At 44.5% G+C, this 18,738-nt stretch overlaps 1 protein-coding gene across 1 annotated transcript in view; it reads right to left on the bottom strand.

Moving 5' to 3' along the window:
* The window catches only part of LOC140191992 (serine/threonine-protein phosphatase 2A 65 kDa regulatory subunit A beta isoform-like), a gene marked incomplete at its 3' end in the record, with an annotated part of 60,317 nt that overhangs the window by 31,756 nt on the left and 9,823 nt on the right, over positions 1–18,738 (bottom strand). The window contains exon 5 of the mRNA XM_072249905.1: positions 18,528–18,675. Within this exon, the coding sequence (XP_072106006.1) occupies positions 18,528–18,675 (148 nt within the window). The remainder of the gene's footprint in view (positions 1–18,527; positions 18,676–18,738) is intronic.

Below are 18,738 nucleotides of genomic sequence, written 5' to 3' on the forward strand. Positions count from 1 at the left end.
ACATAGGTAAGAAAAGGGAAGAGGTCCTGAAAACAGACTACAGGGAGTTAGGAAGAAAGTTGAGAAGCAGGACGACAGAAGTAGTAATCTCAGGATTACTGCCTGTGCCACATGACAGCGAATATAGGAATAGAATGAGGTGGAGGATAAATGCATTGCTGAGGGATTGGAGCAGGGGGCAGGGATTCAGATTTCTGGATCATTGGGACCTCTTTTGGGGCAGGTGTGACCTGTACAAAAAGGATGGGTTGCACTTGAATCCCAGGGGGACCAATATCCTGGCGGGGAGGTTTGCTAAGGCTGCTGGGGAGAGTTTAAACTAGAATTGTTGGGGGGTGGGAACCGAACTGAAGAGACTGGGGAAGAGGCGGTTGGCTCAAAAATAGAGAAAGCTTGGAGACTATGTGTGAGGGAGAGTAGACAGATGATAGAGAAGGGACACGCTCAGTCCGCTGGTTTGAGATGTGTCTATTTTAACGCAAGGAGTATTGTGAGCAAAGCAGATAAGCTTAGAGCGTGGATCGGTACTTGGAGCTATGATGTGGTGGCCATTACAGAGACTTTGATAGCTCAGGGACAGGAATGGTTACTTCAAGTGCCGGGTTTCAGATGTTTCAGAAAGGACAGGGAGGGAGGCAAAAGTGGTGGGGGCATGGCAATGTTGATCAGAGATAGTGTCATGGCTGCAGGAAAGGTGGATGTCATGGAGGGATTGTCTACGGAGTCTCTGTTGGTGGAGGTTAGGAACAGGAAGGGGTCAATAACTCTACTGGCTGTTTTTTATGGGCCGCCCAATAGTAACAGGGATATCAAGGGACAGATCCTGGAAAGGTGTAATAATAACAGAGTTGTTGTGGTGGGAGATTTTAATTTCCCAAATATCCATAAGACAAAGACAAAGGAGCAGAAGTCAGCCATTCGGCCCATCGAGTCTGCTCCGCCATTTTATCATGAGCTGATCCATTCTCCCATTTAGTCCCACTCTCCCATCTTTTTACCATAACCTTTGATGCCCTGGCTACTCAGATACCTACCAATCTCTGCCTTAAATACACCCAATGACTTGGCCTCCACTGCTGCCCGTGGCAACAAATTCCATAGATTCACCAACCTCTGGCTAAAAAAATTTCTTCCCATTTCTGTTCTGAATGGGCGCCTTTCAATCTTCTCGTATTAGACTCCCCCATCATGGGAAACAACTTTGCCACATCCACTCTGTCCATGCTTTTCAACATCCGAAATGTTTCTATAAGGTCTCCCCTCATTCTTTGAAACTCCAAGGAATACAGTCCAAGAGCGGACAAACGTTCCTCATATATTAACCCTCTCATTCCCAGAATCATTCTAGTGAATCTTCTCTGTACCCTCTCCAACGTCAGCACATCCTTTCTTAAATAAGGAGACCAAAACTGCCCACAGTACTCCAAGTGAGGTCTCACCAGCGCCTTATAGAGCCTCAACATCACATTCTTGCTCCTATACTCTATTCCTCTAGAAACGAATGCCAACATTGCATTCGCCTTCTTCACTACCGACTCAACCTGGAGGTTAACCTTAAGGGTATCCTGTACAAGGACTCCCAAGTCCTGTTGCATCTCACAACTTTGAATTCTTTCCCCATTTATATAATAGACTGCCCATTTATTTCTTCTGCCAAAGTGCATAACCATACACTTTCCAACATTGTACTTCATTTGCCACTTCTTTGCCCATTCTTCCAATCTATCCAAGTCTCTCTGCAGACTCTCCGTTTCCTCGGCACTACCGGCCCCTCCACCTATCTTTGTATCGTCAGCAAATTTAGCCACAAAGCCATCTATTCCATAATCCAAATCGTTGATGTACAATGTAAAAAGCGGCCCCAATACGGACCCTTGTGGAACACCACTGGTAACCGGCAGCCAACCAGAATAGGATCCTTTTATTCCCACTCTCTGTTTCCTGCCAATCAGCCAACGCTCTATCCACGTATGTAACTTTCCCGTAATTCCATGGGCTCTTATCTTGTTAAGTAGCCTCATGTGTGGCACCTTGTCAAAGGCCTTCTGAAAATCCAAATATACAACATCCACTGTATCTCCATTGTCTAGCCTACTGGTAATTTCCTCAAAAAATTGTAATAGGTTTGTCAGGCAGGATTTTCCTTTAAGGAATCCATGCTGAGTTCTGCCTATCTTGACATATGCCTCCAGGTATTCTGTAACCTCATCCTTGACAATCAACTCCAACAACTTCCCAACCACCGATGTCAAGCTAACAAGTCTATAATTTCCTTTTTGCTTCCTGGCCCCCTTCTTAAATAGTGGAGTGACATTTGCAATCTTCCAGTCCTCTGGAACCATGCCAGAATCTATCGACTTTTGAAAGATCATCGCTAATGCCTCCGCAATCTCCCTAGAGCAAGGAGTTTAGATGGAGTGGAGTTTGTTAGGTGTGTTCAGGAAGGTTTCTTGACACAATATGTAGATAAGCCTACAAGAGGAGAGACTGTACTTCACTTAGTATTGGGAAATGAACCTGTCAGGTGTCAGATCTCTCAGTGGGACAGCATTTTGGAGATAGTGATCATAATTCTATCTCCTTTACAATAGCATTGGAGAGAGATAGGAACAGACAAGTTAGAAAAGTTGGAGTAAGGGGAATTATGAGGCTATCGGGCAGGAACTTGGAAGCTTAAATTGGGAGCAGATGCTCTCAGGGAACGGTACAGAAGAAATGTGGCAAATGTTCAGGGGATATTTGTGTGGAGCTCTGCATAGGTGCGTTCCAATGAGACAGGGAAGTTATGGTAGGGTACAGGAACCATGGTGCACAAAGGCTGTAGTAAATCTGGCCAAGAAGAAAAGCTTACGATAGGTTCAGAGAGCTAGGTAATGTTAGAGATCTAGAAGATTATAAGGCTAACAGGAAGGAGCTTAAGAAGGAAGATAGGAGAGCCAAAAGGGGCTAAGAGAAGGCCTTGGCGGGCAGGATTAAGAAAAACCCCAAGGCATTCTACAAGTATGTGAAGAGCAAGAGAATATGACTTGAAAGAATAGGACCTATCAAGTGTGACAGTGGGAAAGTGCGTATGGAACCGGAGGAAACAACAGACGTACTGAATGAGTACTTCGCTTCAGAATTCATTATGGAAAAGGATCTTGGTGTTTGTAGTGATGACTTGCAGGGGACTGAAAAGCTTGAGCATGTAGATATGAAGAAAGAGGATGTCTTGGAGCTTTTAGAAAGCATCAAGTTGGATAAGTTGCCGGGACCGGATGAGATGTACCCCAGGCTACTGTGGGAGGCGAGGGAGGAGATTGCTCAGCCTCTGGCGATGATCTTTGCATCATCAATGAGGACTGGAGAGGTTCCGGAGGATTGGAGGGTTGCGGATGTTGTTTCCTTATTCAAGAAAGGGAGTAGAGATAGCCCAGGAAATTATAGGCCAGTGAGTCCTACTTCAGTGTTTGGTAAGTTTATGGAGAAGATCCTGAGAGGCAGGATTTATGAACATTTGGAGAGGTATAATATGATTAGGAATAGTCAGCATGGCTTTGTCAAGGGCAGATCGTGCCTTACGAGTCTGATTGAATTTTTTGAGGATGTGACTAAACACATTGATGAAGGAAGAACAGTAGATGTAGCGTATATGGATTTCAGCAAGGCATTTGATAAGGTACCCCATGCAAGGCTTATTGAGAAAGTAAGGTGGCATGGGATCCAAGGGGACATAGCTTTGTGGATCCAGAACTGGCTTGCCCACAGAAGGCAAAGAGTGGTTGTAGATGGGTCACATTTTGCATGGAGGCCGGTGACTAATGGTGAGCCTCAGGGATCTGTTCTGCGACCTCTACTCTTTGTGATTTTTCTAAATGAGTAGGATGAGGAAGTGGAGGGATGGGTTAGTAAGTTTGCTGATGATACAAAGGTTGGGGGTGTTGTGGATAGTGTAGAGGGCTGTCAGATGTTGCAGTGGGACATTGATAGGATGCAAAACTGGGCTGAGAAGTGGCAGATGGAGTTCAACCCAGATAAGTATGAGGTGGTTCATTTTGGTAGGTCAAATATGATGGCAGAATATAGTATTAATGGTAAGACTCTTGGCAGTGTGGAAGATCAGAGGGATCTTGGGGTCCAAGTCCATAGGACGCTCAAAGCAGCTGCGCAGGTTGACTCTGTGGTTAAGAAGGCATATGGTGTATTGGCCTTCATCAATCGAGGAATTGAATTTAAGAGCCGAGAGGTAATGTTGCAGCTATATAGGTCCCTGGTCAGACTCTACTTGGAGTACTGTGCTCAGGTCTGGTCACCTCACTACAGGAAGGACTTGGAAACCATAGAAAGGGTGCAGAGGAGATTTACAAGGATGTTGCCTGGATTGGGGAGCATGCCTTATGAAAACAGGTTGAGTGAACTTGGGCTTTTCTCCTTGGAGCGATGGCGGATGAGAGGTGACCTGATAGAGGTGTTTAAAATGATGAAAGGCATGGATCATGTGGATAGTCAGAGGCTTTTTCCCAGGGCTGTAATGGCTACCACAAGAGGGCACAGGTTTAAAGTGCTTGGGAGTAGGTACAGAGGAGATGTCAGGGGTAAGTTTTTTTAAGCAGAGAGTGGTGAGTGCGTGGAATGGGCTGCCAGCAGCAGTGGTGGAGGCAGATACGATAGGGTCTTTTAAGAGACTACATGGAGCTTAGAAAAATAGAGGGCTATGGGAAACCCTAGTAATTCCTAAGGTAAGGACATGTTCGGCACAACTTTTTGGGCTGAAGGGCCTGTATTGTGCTGTAGGTTTTCTATGTTTCTATGTAAAATTTACAGCGTAGCTGATGAACCCACTGATCCTGAATGTTGTTGGAATGTGGGAGGAAATGCATGTGATCGCGGGGAGAATGTGCAAACCCCACACAGACAATGCCAGAGGTCAGGATTGAACCTATGAGGAAGAAGCTCGACATGCTATTCCACTGTGTTATCGCTGTGTTCAAAGGACAGTAGCCATCCCTAAATGCATCCTCCTCCCCAAATGGAGGCAATTCAGATTAAACTAAATTCCTCAGCTCCCAGTGGGGTGAATTTGAACTCATTCTCTGGACCGCCCATATCTTTGAAATATAAACAAAAAATAAACAACTGGAAACTTAGCCGGTCAAAGAGCATCTGTGGACAGAAACAGAGTTAACATTTCAAGTAGACTATCTCTTGAGAGAGCTGGGAAAGGAGAGAGAAGAGTTAAAGGTAATAATTAGCTTTATTTGTCACAAGTATATTGAAGCATATAGAGAAATGCGTTGCTTGCGCCAAATACCAGCGCAGTCCAAGGATATGCTGGGGTATGCCCACACTGTCGCTATGCTTCTGGTGCCAATATAGCATGTCCATAATTTGCTAACCTTAACGTCTTTGGAATGTGGGAGGAACCCAGAGCACCCAGAGAAACCCCACATGGAGAGAACAATAACCGCTACATTATCAAGCCACCCCTAGAAAATGAGTAACTGGAAAAGCAATCTAGTTACTCATTGGGTTACCTGACCACAGCACTATACTGCACAGATCCCATCTTTCCAGAGAGCTTACTTCCCATGTTGTGGCGTCTCAAGTTCTGGTCAGTCTGGCCAGGCACTTTCTCAGTCTAAACGTGGCACATGGCTGGTACAGTCACTGAGATGGACACAAGAATGTCAGGGAATACGAGTAGGAGTAAGCATTCAGACCTTCAAACCTGCCTGCATTCAACGTGATTGTTGTTGATCTGTCACAGGTCTTTTCTGCATTAGCCCCCCATCGCCCTCAACCCCTTCAACCCCAACCTCTTTAAATCCTTCCCCCAATGATCCAACCTCCACCAAACTGCAGAGTAGAGGATTGCGAGTGAGGCTTGTGGGAAAGAGGGCTTATCCTCAAAACTGAAAATGCCTCATGGAGACTGGACTGGCTCAGGATGGTCTCCCTGACAGGCTATGGTAGAGTAGTGATAAGCATGACAACTATTACACCTCAGGGTGTTGGAGTTTGCAGTTCTATTCCAGCGTCCTCTAAGCACGCTTTGCATTCCTTCCTGTGCACACATGTATTTCCCCCAGCTGCTCCAGTTTCCACCCACTGTCCAAAGACACGCCGGTTACTAGGTTAATTAGTCATTGTAAATAGTCCCGTGACTAGGCTAGGATTAAATTGATGGGTTGCTGGGTGACACAACTCAAAGGGCTGGAAGGGCTTGTTATCAGCTGTATCTCTAAATAAACATGTCAAGTGGAGAATGGCCAACACGTGTGCAGAAAGGTGGTTCTCACAATACCTCTAGGGGAGGTTCAAGCTTACTGTCATCATAGGCACCACACCAAGGGTATAAGTGCCAGGAAATACAGCTTTTGAAGCAGCAGTACAAGATGAGGACAAACACGAGTTCACATAAACTTGTTATATATTTGCATAGTATAAAATACCCATGCGCAAAATAAACAACACACTTGGATTGTTTCCTTTGGAGCAGCGAAGTTTGACAGATCTGATAGAGAGACAGAGTAGACAGTCAGTATCTTCTTCCAAGGGTTGAAACATCTAATACCAGAGGACATGCATTTAAGGAGAGAAGGGATAATATTAAAGGAGATGTGAGAGGCAAGTTGCTTTTACTTAAAAAAAAACAGAGTGGTAGGTGCTGGAATGTGCTACCTGGGGTGGTGGTAGAGTCCGATACATTCAGGACTTTAAAGAGGTTTAGATAGGGACATAAATGTGAGGAAAATAGAGGGATATGGATATTGTGTAGGCACAAGGGATAAGTTTAGCTGGCCCTTTGATTAGTAATTTATTTAGTTTGGCACAAAATTGTGGGCTGAAGGACCTGTTCCTAAGCTATAGTGTTCTATATTCTACATCTGGATTCCTACACATTCCAAAGATGTGTGGATTGGTAGGTTAATTGGTCATGTGACCTGTAATTCTGCAGAGCAGGCTTATTGGGCCAGAAAGACCTGTTACAGTGCGATATCTCTAATTAAAAAGTCAATAAATATTGACAGTAGTGGAAGATTAAATAAGAAAACAAAATAGTTTAAGACAGTATTATGATTGATCAGGTTGGGTCAAGAATTTGATGGCAGTGGGGAAGAAGCTGTTGTTGTACCTTGAGGTGTGGGTCTTCAGGCTCCCGTAACTCCTGCCTGATGGAAGCATCGAGAACAGGGCAGAACCCGGTTGGTGGGGGTCCCTGATGATGGATGTTGCCTTCCTGAGACTTCGCCTCAAGATGTCCTCAATGGTGGGGACAGCTGTACCCTTGATGGAGTTGGCAGAGTATCTTGGGGGGAAGTGGCTTATCTTGGTTGAAAGTCGCTTCTGTTGTGTTGATTGTGATTGGTTCGTTTAAAGTCTGTGATGCTCTTTTCCTAGTGGTTAGCTTTCGCACCTCGACGCCTATTTCCATTTCCAGGTGCCTTGAGGGTATAGAATAGCATGTGCAGGAGGCTTGCTCTCTCTCCCCTTTTAACTCAAGTCAAGTCAAGTCACTTTTTATTGTCATTTCAACCATAATTGCTGGTACAGAACACAGTAAAAATGAGACAACGTTTTCCAGGACCATGGTGCTACATGAAACAATACAGGCTATTCTGGACTGGGTTTTGAGCAATGAGGAAGGGTTAATTAGCAATCTTGTCGTGAGAGGCCCCTTGGGTAAGAGTGACCATAATATGGTGGAATTCTTCATTAAGATGGAGAGTGACATAGTTAATTCAGAAACAAAGGTTCTGAACTTAAAGAGGGGTAACTTTGAAGGTATGAGACGTGAATTAGCTAAGATAGACTGGCAAATGACACTTAAAGGATTGACGGTGGATATGCAATGGCAAGCATTTAAAGGTTGCATGGATGAACTGCAACAAATGTTCATCCCAGTTTGGCAAAAGAATAAATCAAGGAAGGTAGTGCACCCGTGGCTAACAAGAGAAATTAGGGATAGTATCAATTCCAAAGAAGCAGCATACAAATTAGCCAGAGAAAGTGGCTCACCTGAGGACCGGGAGAAATTCAGAGTTCAGCAGAGGAGGACAAAGGGCTTAATTAGGAAGGGGAAAAAAGATTATGAGAGAAAACTGGCAGGCAACATAAAAACGGACTGTAAGAGCTTTTATAGATATGTAAAAAGAAAGACTGGTAAAGACAAATGTAGGTCCCCTGCAGGCAGAAACAGGTGAGTTGATTATGGGGAGCAAGGACATGGCAGACCAATTGAATAATTACTTTGGTTCTGTCTTCACTAAGGAGGACATAAATAATCTTCCAGAAATAGTAGGGGACAGAGGGTCCAGTGAGATGGAGGAACTGAGTGAAATACATGTTAGTAGGGAAGTGGTGTTAGGTAAATTGAAGGGATTGAAGGCAGATAAATCCCCAGGGCCAGATGGTCTGCATCCCAGGGTGCTTAAGGAAGTAGCCCAAGAAATAGTGGATGCATTAGTGATAATTTTTCAAAACTCGTTAGATTCTGGACTAGTTCCTGAGGATTGGAGGGTGGCTAATGTAACTCCACTTTTTAAAAAAGGAGGGAGAGAGAAACCGGGGAATTATAGACCGGTTAGCCTAACGTCGGTGGTGGGGAAACTGCTGGAGTCAGTTATCAAGGATGTGATAACAGCACATTTGGAAAGTGGTGAAATGATCGGACAAAGTCAGCATGGATTTGTGAAAGGAAAATCATGTCTGACGAATCTCATAGAATTTTTTGAGGATGTAACTAGTAGAGTGGATAGGGGAGAACCAGTGGATGTGGTATATTTGGATTTTCAGAAGGCTTTTGACAAAGTCCCACACAGGAGATTAGTGTGCAAACTTAAAGCACACGGTATTGGGGGTAAGGTATTGGGGTGGGTGGAGAGTTGGTTAGCAGACAGGAAGCAAAGAGTGGGAATAAACGGGACCTTTTCAGAATGGCAGGCGGTGACTAGTGGGGTACCGCAAGGCTCAGTGCTGGGACCCCAGTTGTTTACAATATATATTAATGACTTGGATGAGGGAATTAAATGCAGCATCTCCAAGTTTGCGGATGACACGAAGCTAGGTGGCAGTGTTAGCTGTGAGGAGGATGCTAAGAGGATGCAGGGTGACTTGGATAGGTTGGGTGAGTGGGCAAATTCATGGCAGATGCAATTTAATGTGGATAAATGTGAAGTTATCCACTTTGGTGGCAAAAATAGGAAAACAGATTATTATCTGAATGGTGGCCGATTAGGAAAAGGGGAGGTGCAACGTGACCTGGGTGTCATTATACACCAGTCATTGAAAGTGGGCATGCAGGTACAGCAGGCGGTGAAAAAGGCGAATGGTATGTTGGCATTTATAGCGAGAGGATTTGAGTACAGGAGCAGGGAGGTACTACTGCAGTTGTACAAGGTCTTGGTGAGACCACACCTGGAGTATTGTGTGCAGTTTTGGTCCCCTAATCTGAGGAAAGACATCCTTGCCATAGAGGGAGTACAGAGAAGGTTCACCAGATTGATTCCTGGGATGGCAGGACTTTCATATGAAGAAAGAATGGATGAACTGGGCTTGTACTCATTGGAATTTAGAAGATTGAGGGGGGATCTGATTGAAACGTATAAGATCCTAAAGGGATTGGACAGGCTAGATGCAGGAAGATTGTTCCCGATGTTGGGGAAGTCCAGAACGAGGGGTCACAGTTTGAGGATAGAGGGGAAGCCTTTTAGGACCGAGATTAGGAAAAACTTCTTCACACAGAGAGTGGTGAATCTGTGGAATTCTCTGCCACAGGAAACAGTTGAGGCCAGTTCATTGGCTATATTTAAGAGGGAGTTAGATATGGCCCTTGTGGCTACGGGGGTCAGGGGGTATGGAGGGAAGGCTGGGGCGGTGTTCTGAGTTGGATGATCATGATCATAATAAATGGCGGTGCAGGCTCGAAGGGCCGAATGGCCTACTCCTGCACCTATTTTCTATGTTTCTAAAAACTACACTGAACTACATAAGGAAAAACACAAAAAACACACTAGACTGCAGACCTATCCAGGACTGCATAAAGTGCACAAAATAGTGCAGGCACTACAATAAATAATAATAAATAATAAACAAGACAGTAGGCACAGTAGAGGGTACAGAAGGTTGGTGTCAAGCCAGGCTCTCAATATTAAGGAGTCTGATGGCTTGGGGGAAGAAATTGTTACATAGTCTGGTCGTGAGAGCCCAAATGTTTCAGTGCCTTTTGCCAGATGGCAGGAGGGAGAAAAGTTTGTATGAGGGGTGCGTGGGGTCCTTCATAATGCTGTTTGCTTTGCGGATGCAGCGTGTGGTGTAATTGTCTGTGAAGGCAGGAAGAGAGACCCCGATGATCTTCTCAGCTGACCTCACTATCCGCTGCAGGGTCTTGCGATCCGAGATGGTGCAATTTCCGAACCAGGCGTGATGCAGCTGCTCAGGATGCTCTCAATACAACCTCTGTAGAACGTGGTGCGGATGGGGGGTGGGAGATGGACTTTTCTCAGCCTTTGCAGAAAGTAGAGATGCTGCTGGGCTTTCTTTGCTATGGAGCTGGTGTTGAGGGACCAGGTGAGATTCTCCGCCAGGTGAACACCAAGAAATCTGGTGATCTTAACAATCTCTACGGAGGAGTTGTCAATGTTCAGCGGAGAGTGGTCGCTCCGTGTCCTCCTGCAGTCAACAACCATCTCTTTTGTTTTGTTTACATTCAGATACAGGTTGTTGGCTCTGCACCAGTCCATTAGCCGCTGCACCTCCTCTCTGTACGTTGACTCATAATTCTTGCTGATAAGACCCACCATGGTCGTGTCATCAGTGAACTTGATGATGTGGTTCGAGCTGTGTGTTGCAGCACAGTCGTGGGTCAGCAGAGTGAACAGCAGTGGCCTGAGCACACAGCCCTGGGGGGCTCCCGTGCTCAGTGTGATGGTGTTGGAGATGCTGCCTCCAATCCGGACTGACTGAGGTCTCCCAGTCATGAGGTCTAGGATCCAGTTGCAGAGGGAGGTGTTCAGGCCCAGTAGGCTCAGCTTTCCAATCAGTATCTGAGGAATGATTGTGTTGACTGCTGAACTGAAGTCTATGAACAGCATTTGAATGTACGTGTCTTTTTTGTCCAGGTGGGTTAAGGCCAGGTGAAGGGTGACGGCAAAGGCATCGTCTGTTGAATGGTTGGGACGATACGCAAACTGCAGGGGGTCCAGTGAGGGGGGCAGCAGGGTCTTGATATGCCTCATGACGAGCCTCTTGAAACACTTTGTCTAAGGCACGCTGGACAAAACCATTAGGAAGCTATGCTCTGTGCACACTTTTAACTAAGCATCTGTGCGTTGAATATTTAGTTCTATAGTGTGTGTACTTGGGACAACTTAAATGTTTGGTCAAATTTTTACTGCTTGTAAATAAATGATCAATATACTTATTCCTAGTCCATTTTTTTCTATCTCACTCACCAAACCCGTGAAACTACTTTATTTTTACATTTTGATGCTGCGAGCGGGGTTTGGCTGTTTTGGGGCAGAAAATTCAATTCTTTAGAAGGTTATTTAACCATATAACCATATAACAATTACAGCACGGAAACAGGCCATCTCGGCCCTCTAGTCCATGCCAAACGTTTACTCTCACCTGGACCCATCTACCTGCACTCAGCCCATAATCCTCCATTCCTTTCCTGTCCATATTCCTATCCAATTTTTTTTTAAATGACAAAATCTTACCTGCCTCTACCACTTCTAATGGAAGCTCGTTCCACACAGCTACCACTCTCTGAGTAAAGAACTTCCCCCCTCATGTTACCCCTAAACTTTTGCCCCTTAACTCTCAACTGATGTCCTCTTGTCTGAATCTCCCCCACTCTCAATGGAAAAAGCCTATCCACGTCAACTCTTATCAATCCCCCTCATAATTTTAAATACCTCTATCAAGTCCCCCCTCAACCTTCTACGCTTCAAAGAATAAAGACCTAACTTGTTCAACCTTTCTCTGTAACTTAGGTGCTGAAACCCAGGTAACATTCTGGTAGATCTCCTCTGTACTCTTTCAATTTTGTTGACATCTTTCCTATAATTCGGTGACCAGAACTATACACAATACTCCAAATTTGGCCTCACCAATGCCTTGTACAATTTTAACATTACATCCCAACTCCTATACTCAATGCTCTGATTTATAAAGGTCAACATATCAAAAGCTTTCTTCATCACCCTAGCCACATGAGATTCCACCTTCAGGGAACTATGCACCATTATTCCTAGATCCCTCTGTTCTGCTTCATTCCTCAATGCCCTACCATTTACCATGTATGCCCTATTTTGATTAGTCCTACCAAAATGTAGCACCTCGCACTTATCAGCATTGACTCCATCTGCCATCTTTCAGCCCACTCTTCTAACTGGCCTAAATCTCTCTGCAAGCCTACTTCATCATCCACAACTCCACCTATCTTAGTATCATCTGCATACTTACTAATCCAATTTACCACCCCATCATCCAGATCATTAATGTATATGACAAACAACACTGGACCCAGTACAGATCCCTGAGGCACACCACTAGTCACCGGCCTCCAACCTGACAAACAGTTATCCACCACTACTCTCTGGCATCTCCCATCCAGCCACTGTTGAATCCATTTTACAACTTCAATATTAATACCTAACGATTGAACCTTCCTAACTTACCTTCCCTGTGGAACCTTGTCAAAGGCCTTACTGAAGTCCATATTGACAACATCCACCGCTTTACCCTCGTCAATTTTCCTAGTAACCTCTTCAAAAAATTCAATAAGATTTGTTAAACATGACCTTCCACGTACAAATCCATGTTGTCTGTTCCTAATCAGACCGTCTATCCAGATAATTATATATACCATCTCTAAGAATATTTTCCATCAATTTACCCACTACTGACGTCAAACTTACAGGCCGATAATTGCTAGGTTTACTCTTAGAACCCTTTTTAAACAATGGAACCACATGAGAATTACGCCAATCCTCCGGCACCATCCCCGTTTCTAATGACATTTGAAATATTTCTGTCAGAGCCCCTGCTATTTCTACACCAACTTCCCTCAAGGTCCTAGGGAATATCCTGTAAGGACCCGGAGACTTATCCACTTTTATATTCCTTAAAAGTGCCAGTACTCCCTCTTCTTTAATCATCATACTTTCCATAACTACCCTACTTGTTTCCCTTACCTTGTTTCCCTTATCTTTCTCCTTAGTGAATACCGAAGAAAAGAAATTGTTCAAAATCTCTCCCATCTCTTTTGGCTCCGCACATAGCTGTCCACTCTGATTCTCTAAGGGACTAGTTTTATCTCTCACTATCCTTTTGCTATTAATATACCTGTAGAAACCCTTTGGATTTATTTTCACCTTACTTGCCAAAGCAACCTCATATCTTCTTTCAGCTTTTCTAATCTCTTTCCTAAGATTCTTTTTACATACTTTATATTCCTCGAGCACCTCATGCACTCCATGCTTCCTATATTTATTGTAGATCTCTCTCTTTTTCCAAACTAGGTTTCCAATATCCTTTGAAAACCATGGCTCTCTCAAACTTTTAACCTTCCTTTCAATCTAACAGGAACATAAAGATCCTGCACCCTCAAAATTTCACCTTTAAATGACCTCCATTTCTCTATTACATCCTTCCCATAAAACAAATTGTCCCAATCCACTCCTTCTAAATCCTTTCACATCTCCTCAAAGTTAGCCTTTCTCCAATCAAAAATCTCAACCCTGGGTCCAGACCTATCCTTCTCCATAATTATATTGAAACTAATGGCATTGTGATCACTGGACCCGAAGTGCTCCCCAACACATACCTCCGTCACCTGACCAATCTCATTCATTAACAGAAGATCCAACACTGCCCCTTCTCTATGTACCTCTATGTATTGCTGCAAAAAACTATCCTGCACACATTTTACAAACTCCAAACCATCCAGCCCTTCTACAGAATGGGCTTCCCAGTCTATGTGTGGAAAATTAAAATCTCCCACAATCACAACCTTGTGTTTACTACAAATATCTGCTATCTCCTTACAAATTTGCTCTTCCAATTTTCGTTGCCCATTAGGTGGTCTATAATACACCCCTATAAGCATTGGTACACCTTTCCCATTCCTCAATTCCACCCAAATAGCCTCCCTAGATGAGCCCTCTAATCTATCCTGCCATAGCACCGCTGTAATATTTTCTCTGACAAGCAATGCAACATCTCCCTCTCTTGCCCCTCCGATTCTATCACACCTGAAGCAACGAAATCCTGGAATATTTAGTTGCCAATCACACCCCTCCTGCAACCATATTTCACTAATAGCTACATCATCATATTTCCAGGTATCAATCCATGCTCTAAGCTCATCCACTTTTCTTACAATGCTCCTAGCATTAAAATAGATGCATTTAAGAAACTCTCCATCTCTTACTCTCTGTTTATCCCTAATGGTGCAAAACAACTTTATTATCTTTTTCTTCCTTCTCCCCTACATCTCCGGTCTGAGCGCCCCTCTTCTCTGTCACCTGCCTATCCTCCCTCACACACTTTCTACTAGCTTTCTCTATTTGTAAACTAACCTCCTCTCTCCCAGTCCCTTCAATTTGATTCCCACCCCGCAACCATTCTAGTTTAAAATCTCCCCAGTAGCCTTCGCAAATCTCCGTGCCAGGATGTTGGTCCCCCTAGGATTCAAGTGCAACCTGTCCTTTTTGTACAGGTCACACCTGCCCCAAAAGAGGTCCCAATGACCCAGAAACTTGAATCCCTGCCCCCTGCTCCAATCCCTCAGCCACGCATTTATCCTCCACCTCATTCCATTCCTACTCTCACTGTCGCATAGCACAGGCAGTAATCCCGAGACTATTACCTTTGCAGTCCTTCTTCTCAACTCCCTTCCCAACTCCCTATATTCTCCTTTCAGGACCTCTTCTTTTTTCCTACCTATGTCATTGGTACCTACATGTATCATGACCTCTGGCTCCTCACCCTCCGACTTTAGGATATCTTTGATCTGAATGAATATCGATTATGTGTAACTAGGGGCCGTGCACAATCCGGATTTGATGGAGACAGCCGTGAGAAGCGCCAAGGAACATCTGGAGTAACTTCTGATATGCCTGCTTCGCTGCCGCTGCTACTGTGCGATCGAGAATCTCTGGAGACGAAGGCCCCAAATCCTTGGCTTTGCGTATTGCCTGTTGCCAGGGTCGGGGTCGAAGCGCTCGGCAGAGATGGTGCTTGGTGCTCGGTGTCGAAGAGGAGGTCGGAGGCTTGGAGTTTTTCGGACGGACTCGGAGTTGGACTGTGGTTGGATGCTTCCAGGATACTGCACCAGCAAGATGGCGGTGCTGGAGGTTTACCGTCTGCGTGAGATAATGGGACTCTCGAGAGACTTTGAGACTTTTACTGTGCCATGGTCTGTTCTTATTAAATTACGGTATTGCTTTGCACTGTTGTAACTATATGTTATAATTATGTGGTTTTTGTTAGTGTTTTAAGTCGGTTTGTCATGTGTTTTTGTGATATCATTCTGGAAAAACATTTTATCATTTCTTAATGCATCCATTACTAAATGACAATAAAAGGGGGCTGCGTGTCCTCATAATCATAATCATAGTATCAGGATACAGGTGTTCCCCCACTTTTCGAATGTTCGCTTTACGAAACCTCACTGTTACGAAAGACCGTAACAGTTACGTCAACTGTACCTCTTCTTAGAGATGCTGCCTGGCCCGCTGCGTTCACCAGCAACTTTGATGTGTGTTACCTACATTAGTTATCTGTTTTCGCTTTCAGAAGGTGTTTTCACTGTTACGAAAAAAAAGCAGCACCCGGGGAAAATCAGCACGCGAAAAAATCAGCGCGCGATAAAAGGCAGCACGCACCCCAAGCAGCCGCTCTCCCCCGGATTCGGAACGGCATTGCTTAAACACGAGCCTGTGAGCAGCCGTTTGCAAGATGAGTTCTAAGGTGTCGGAAAAGCCTGAAAGAGCTCGTAAGGGTGTTACACTTAGCGTAAAACTAGACGTAACAGCGTAAAATTAAGCGTTTTGATCGTGGTGAACGAAGTACAGACAACGTGAGTTTGGCTTGTGGAAGCTGACAAACATGATGTTGAAGAGGTTTTGGCATCCCATGACCAAGAACTGATAGATGAAGAGCTGATGCAATTGGAAGAGGAAAGGATAACAATTGAAACTGAATACAGTAGCGAACAGACCGAAAGTGAACTTGTCCAGGAACTGAACGTGAAGCAACTGCGTGAGATTTTCGCTGCAATGATAAAGTACGACTTTAATTTTGAAAGGGTACGTAGGTTTAGGGGGTATTTGCAGGATGGTTTGAGTCCTTACAAAGAACTGTATGATAGAAAAATGCGCGAGGCTCAGCAGTCAAGCAAGCCTTCCTCATCAGCCACAGCAGACGACGAACCTCGACCTTCGACATTGAGGCGGGCAGTCATAGGAGAAGATGAGCTGCCTGCTCTAATGGAAACAGACGACAAGATGACACCCCAGTGTCCCACCACCCCGCGATTCGAGGAGAATGTAGCGGTAGCCGGGAGGCACACAGCACATCTTTAAGAAAAAAGCCGAAATAAACATGCTAATCAATTAGGTGCCGCCCGACACTGTCGCTGTCCCAATTCCGGTAAGTGATACTACACTGTACATACATTATTTCTACTTTATATAGACTGTGTATTTTTATGTGTTATTTGGTATGATTTGGCAGCTTCACAGCTTAAAGGTTACTGGAGAGCGCTTGTGCTGTGTTTTTGCCAACAGTGCTTGTGTGAGATTTTTTGCCGACGGCACTTGCACGAGATTTTCGCTACGGAGAACAGTGCAGTAATGATTGTGGAAAAGTATTTCTACTTTATATAGGCTGTATATTTATCATATCATTCCTGCTTTTACTATATGTTACTGTTATTTTAGGTTTTATGTGTTATTTGGCATGATTTGGTAGGTTATTTTTGGGTCTGCGAACGCTCACAAATTTTTCCCATATAAATAAATGGTACTTGCTTCTTCGCTTTATGACATTTCGGCTTATGAACCGTTTCGTAGGAACGCTCTACCTTCAGATGGCGGGGGAAACCTGTATCTTTAAAAGAGAGATACCGAGTCCCAGAGTAGAATGATAACAGTGAGGGCATTGGGAGTCTTGCTAACTTATTAATCAGTTATGGAATGCCAGTAGATTGGTCAGGTAAGTTTGATTTTGCTGGGGTTGAAATTGGACACCACATTGTGTCCATACTTAAAATTATTGGGTTTTCCCAGGGGAAAGGATAGCCAGTGAGATGCTTTCTGGTTGTTTACAGCCTTTTAGCCCCTGGTTAAGTGAGTGCTTTAAGGGCTGATGTTTCTCTATGTACCTTTTGTTCAACTGGAAGGTCCCAACTCCAAAAGTGATTTCCCCACCTGACAGGGAATGTTGGTAAAGGTGGTATGATAAGCACAGGTATAAGGTGGATATGGCAAGTATGAGCAGGAACACAATTCTGGGATGGCTGTGTCTATGCCAAATGGTGTTGTGAAGGTGGGCACTCACTGGACACTGAATGGTACCTAGTGGATTTGCATTTCCTAGGCCTTCCTGTAGATCCCCATAGGGTGACGCTGCTAATATATGGTGCCATACATATTCTACTCCAGTGTTCTAGATGAGCACTTAGCCCGTGCTGATCAGTGTAGTGAAAGGGCTAATACAGAGGCTTCGAATGATAGCCTTTCCCAACGTAGTACAGCCAGACTATCCCGGTAACTGATATCGATGGTTTAAACTACCTGTTCACAAAGAAAGGTGGTATTTGTACTGTTATTGGTCAAGAATGCTGCACCTACATTCCTGGTAAGTCAGGGTACTGTAGTACAATGGGTGGGGGTTGACTATTGGGTTTACAGTACTGCGCATTGTATTTCTGTTCTATATGTAGCTTAGGAAATCCATAAGGGTCATATTGTCATGGTGTCATGACTTTCAAGGGTGGAGTGTACCGTGGGGGGGTGTGGTTTATTTCAGTCGAAAGCTGCTTCCATCGTGTTGATAGTGATCAGTTCACTTAAAGTCATGATGCTCATTTCCCACTGGTTGGTTTCCGTGCCACAATGCCTGTTTCTGTTTCTGGGTGCCTTGAGGGGTATAAAATAGCATACGTGGGAGGCTAACTCTCTCTCCCCTTTGTCTAAGGCACACCGCACAAAACCATTCAGAAGGCATGTCCTGCAAACACTTTTAACTGATTGAATATTTAGTTGTAGTTTGTGTAACTTGGAGAAACTTAACGTTTGGTCAAAATTTTACTGTTAGTAAGTAAATGATTATATACTTATTTGCTGTTAGTGTTTTCTGTCTCATTCACCAAACCCATGAAACTGCTTCAACAACACAATGAATCCTACCACTTCCTGTAGCCTCTTGCTGTCCTTAACCTAGCCTGGTTCTAGAGGTGGCTGTAGTGCTAACATGCTAACATTGCAAGTCTCGGGCACAGACATGCTGGAAGATTAAGGGATGATATGCTGCCATACCTGTTCGTCTGTGGCCAGGTTGGTGAACATGGGCAGGATCTCAGACTTGATGTTCTCCGGCTCAAGAACTTTTGCAAACTCACCCAGTTTGGAAGCGGCTGCTCGCCTCACCATGGGGGTATCATCAGTGCAGAGCTGCTTGAAGTACCTGTGGGTGGGTCATAGAGGGTGGAGGAGTGAAGGGGAAGGGAAGCAGGACAGGGGTGGACCA

The sequence above is a fragment of the Mobula birostris genome, assembly GCF_030028105.1.
Source record: "Mobula birostris isolate sMobBir1 chromosome 8 unlocalized genomic scaffold, sMobBir1.hap1 SUPER_8_unloc_1, whole genome shotgun sequence".
In the NCBI taxonomy this organism is placed as follows: domain Eukaryota; kingdom Metazoa; phylum Chordata; class Chondrichthyes; order Myliobatiformes; family Myliobatidae; genus Mobula; species Mobula birostris.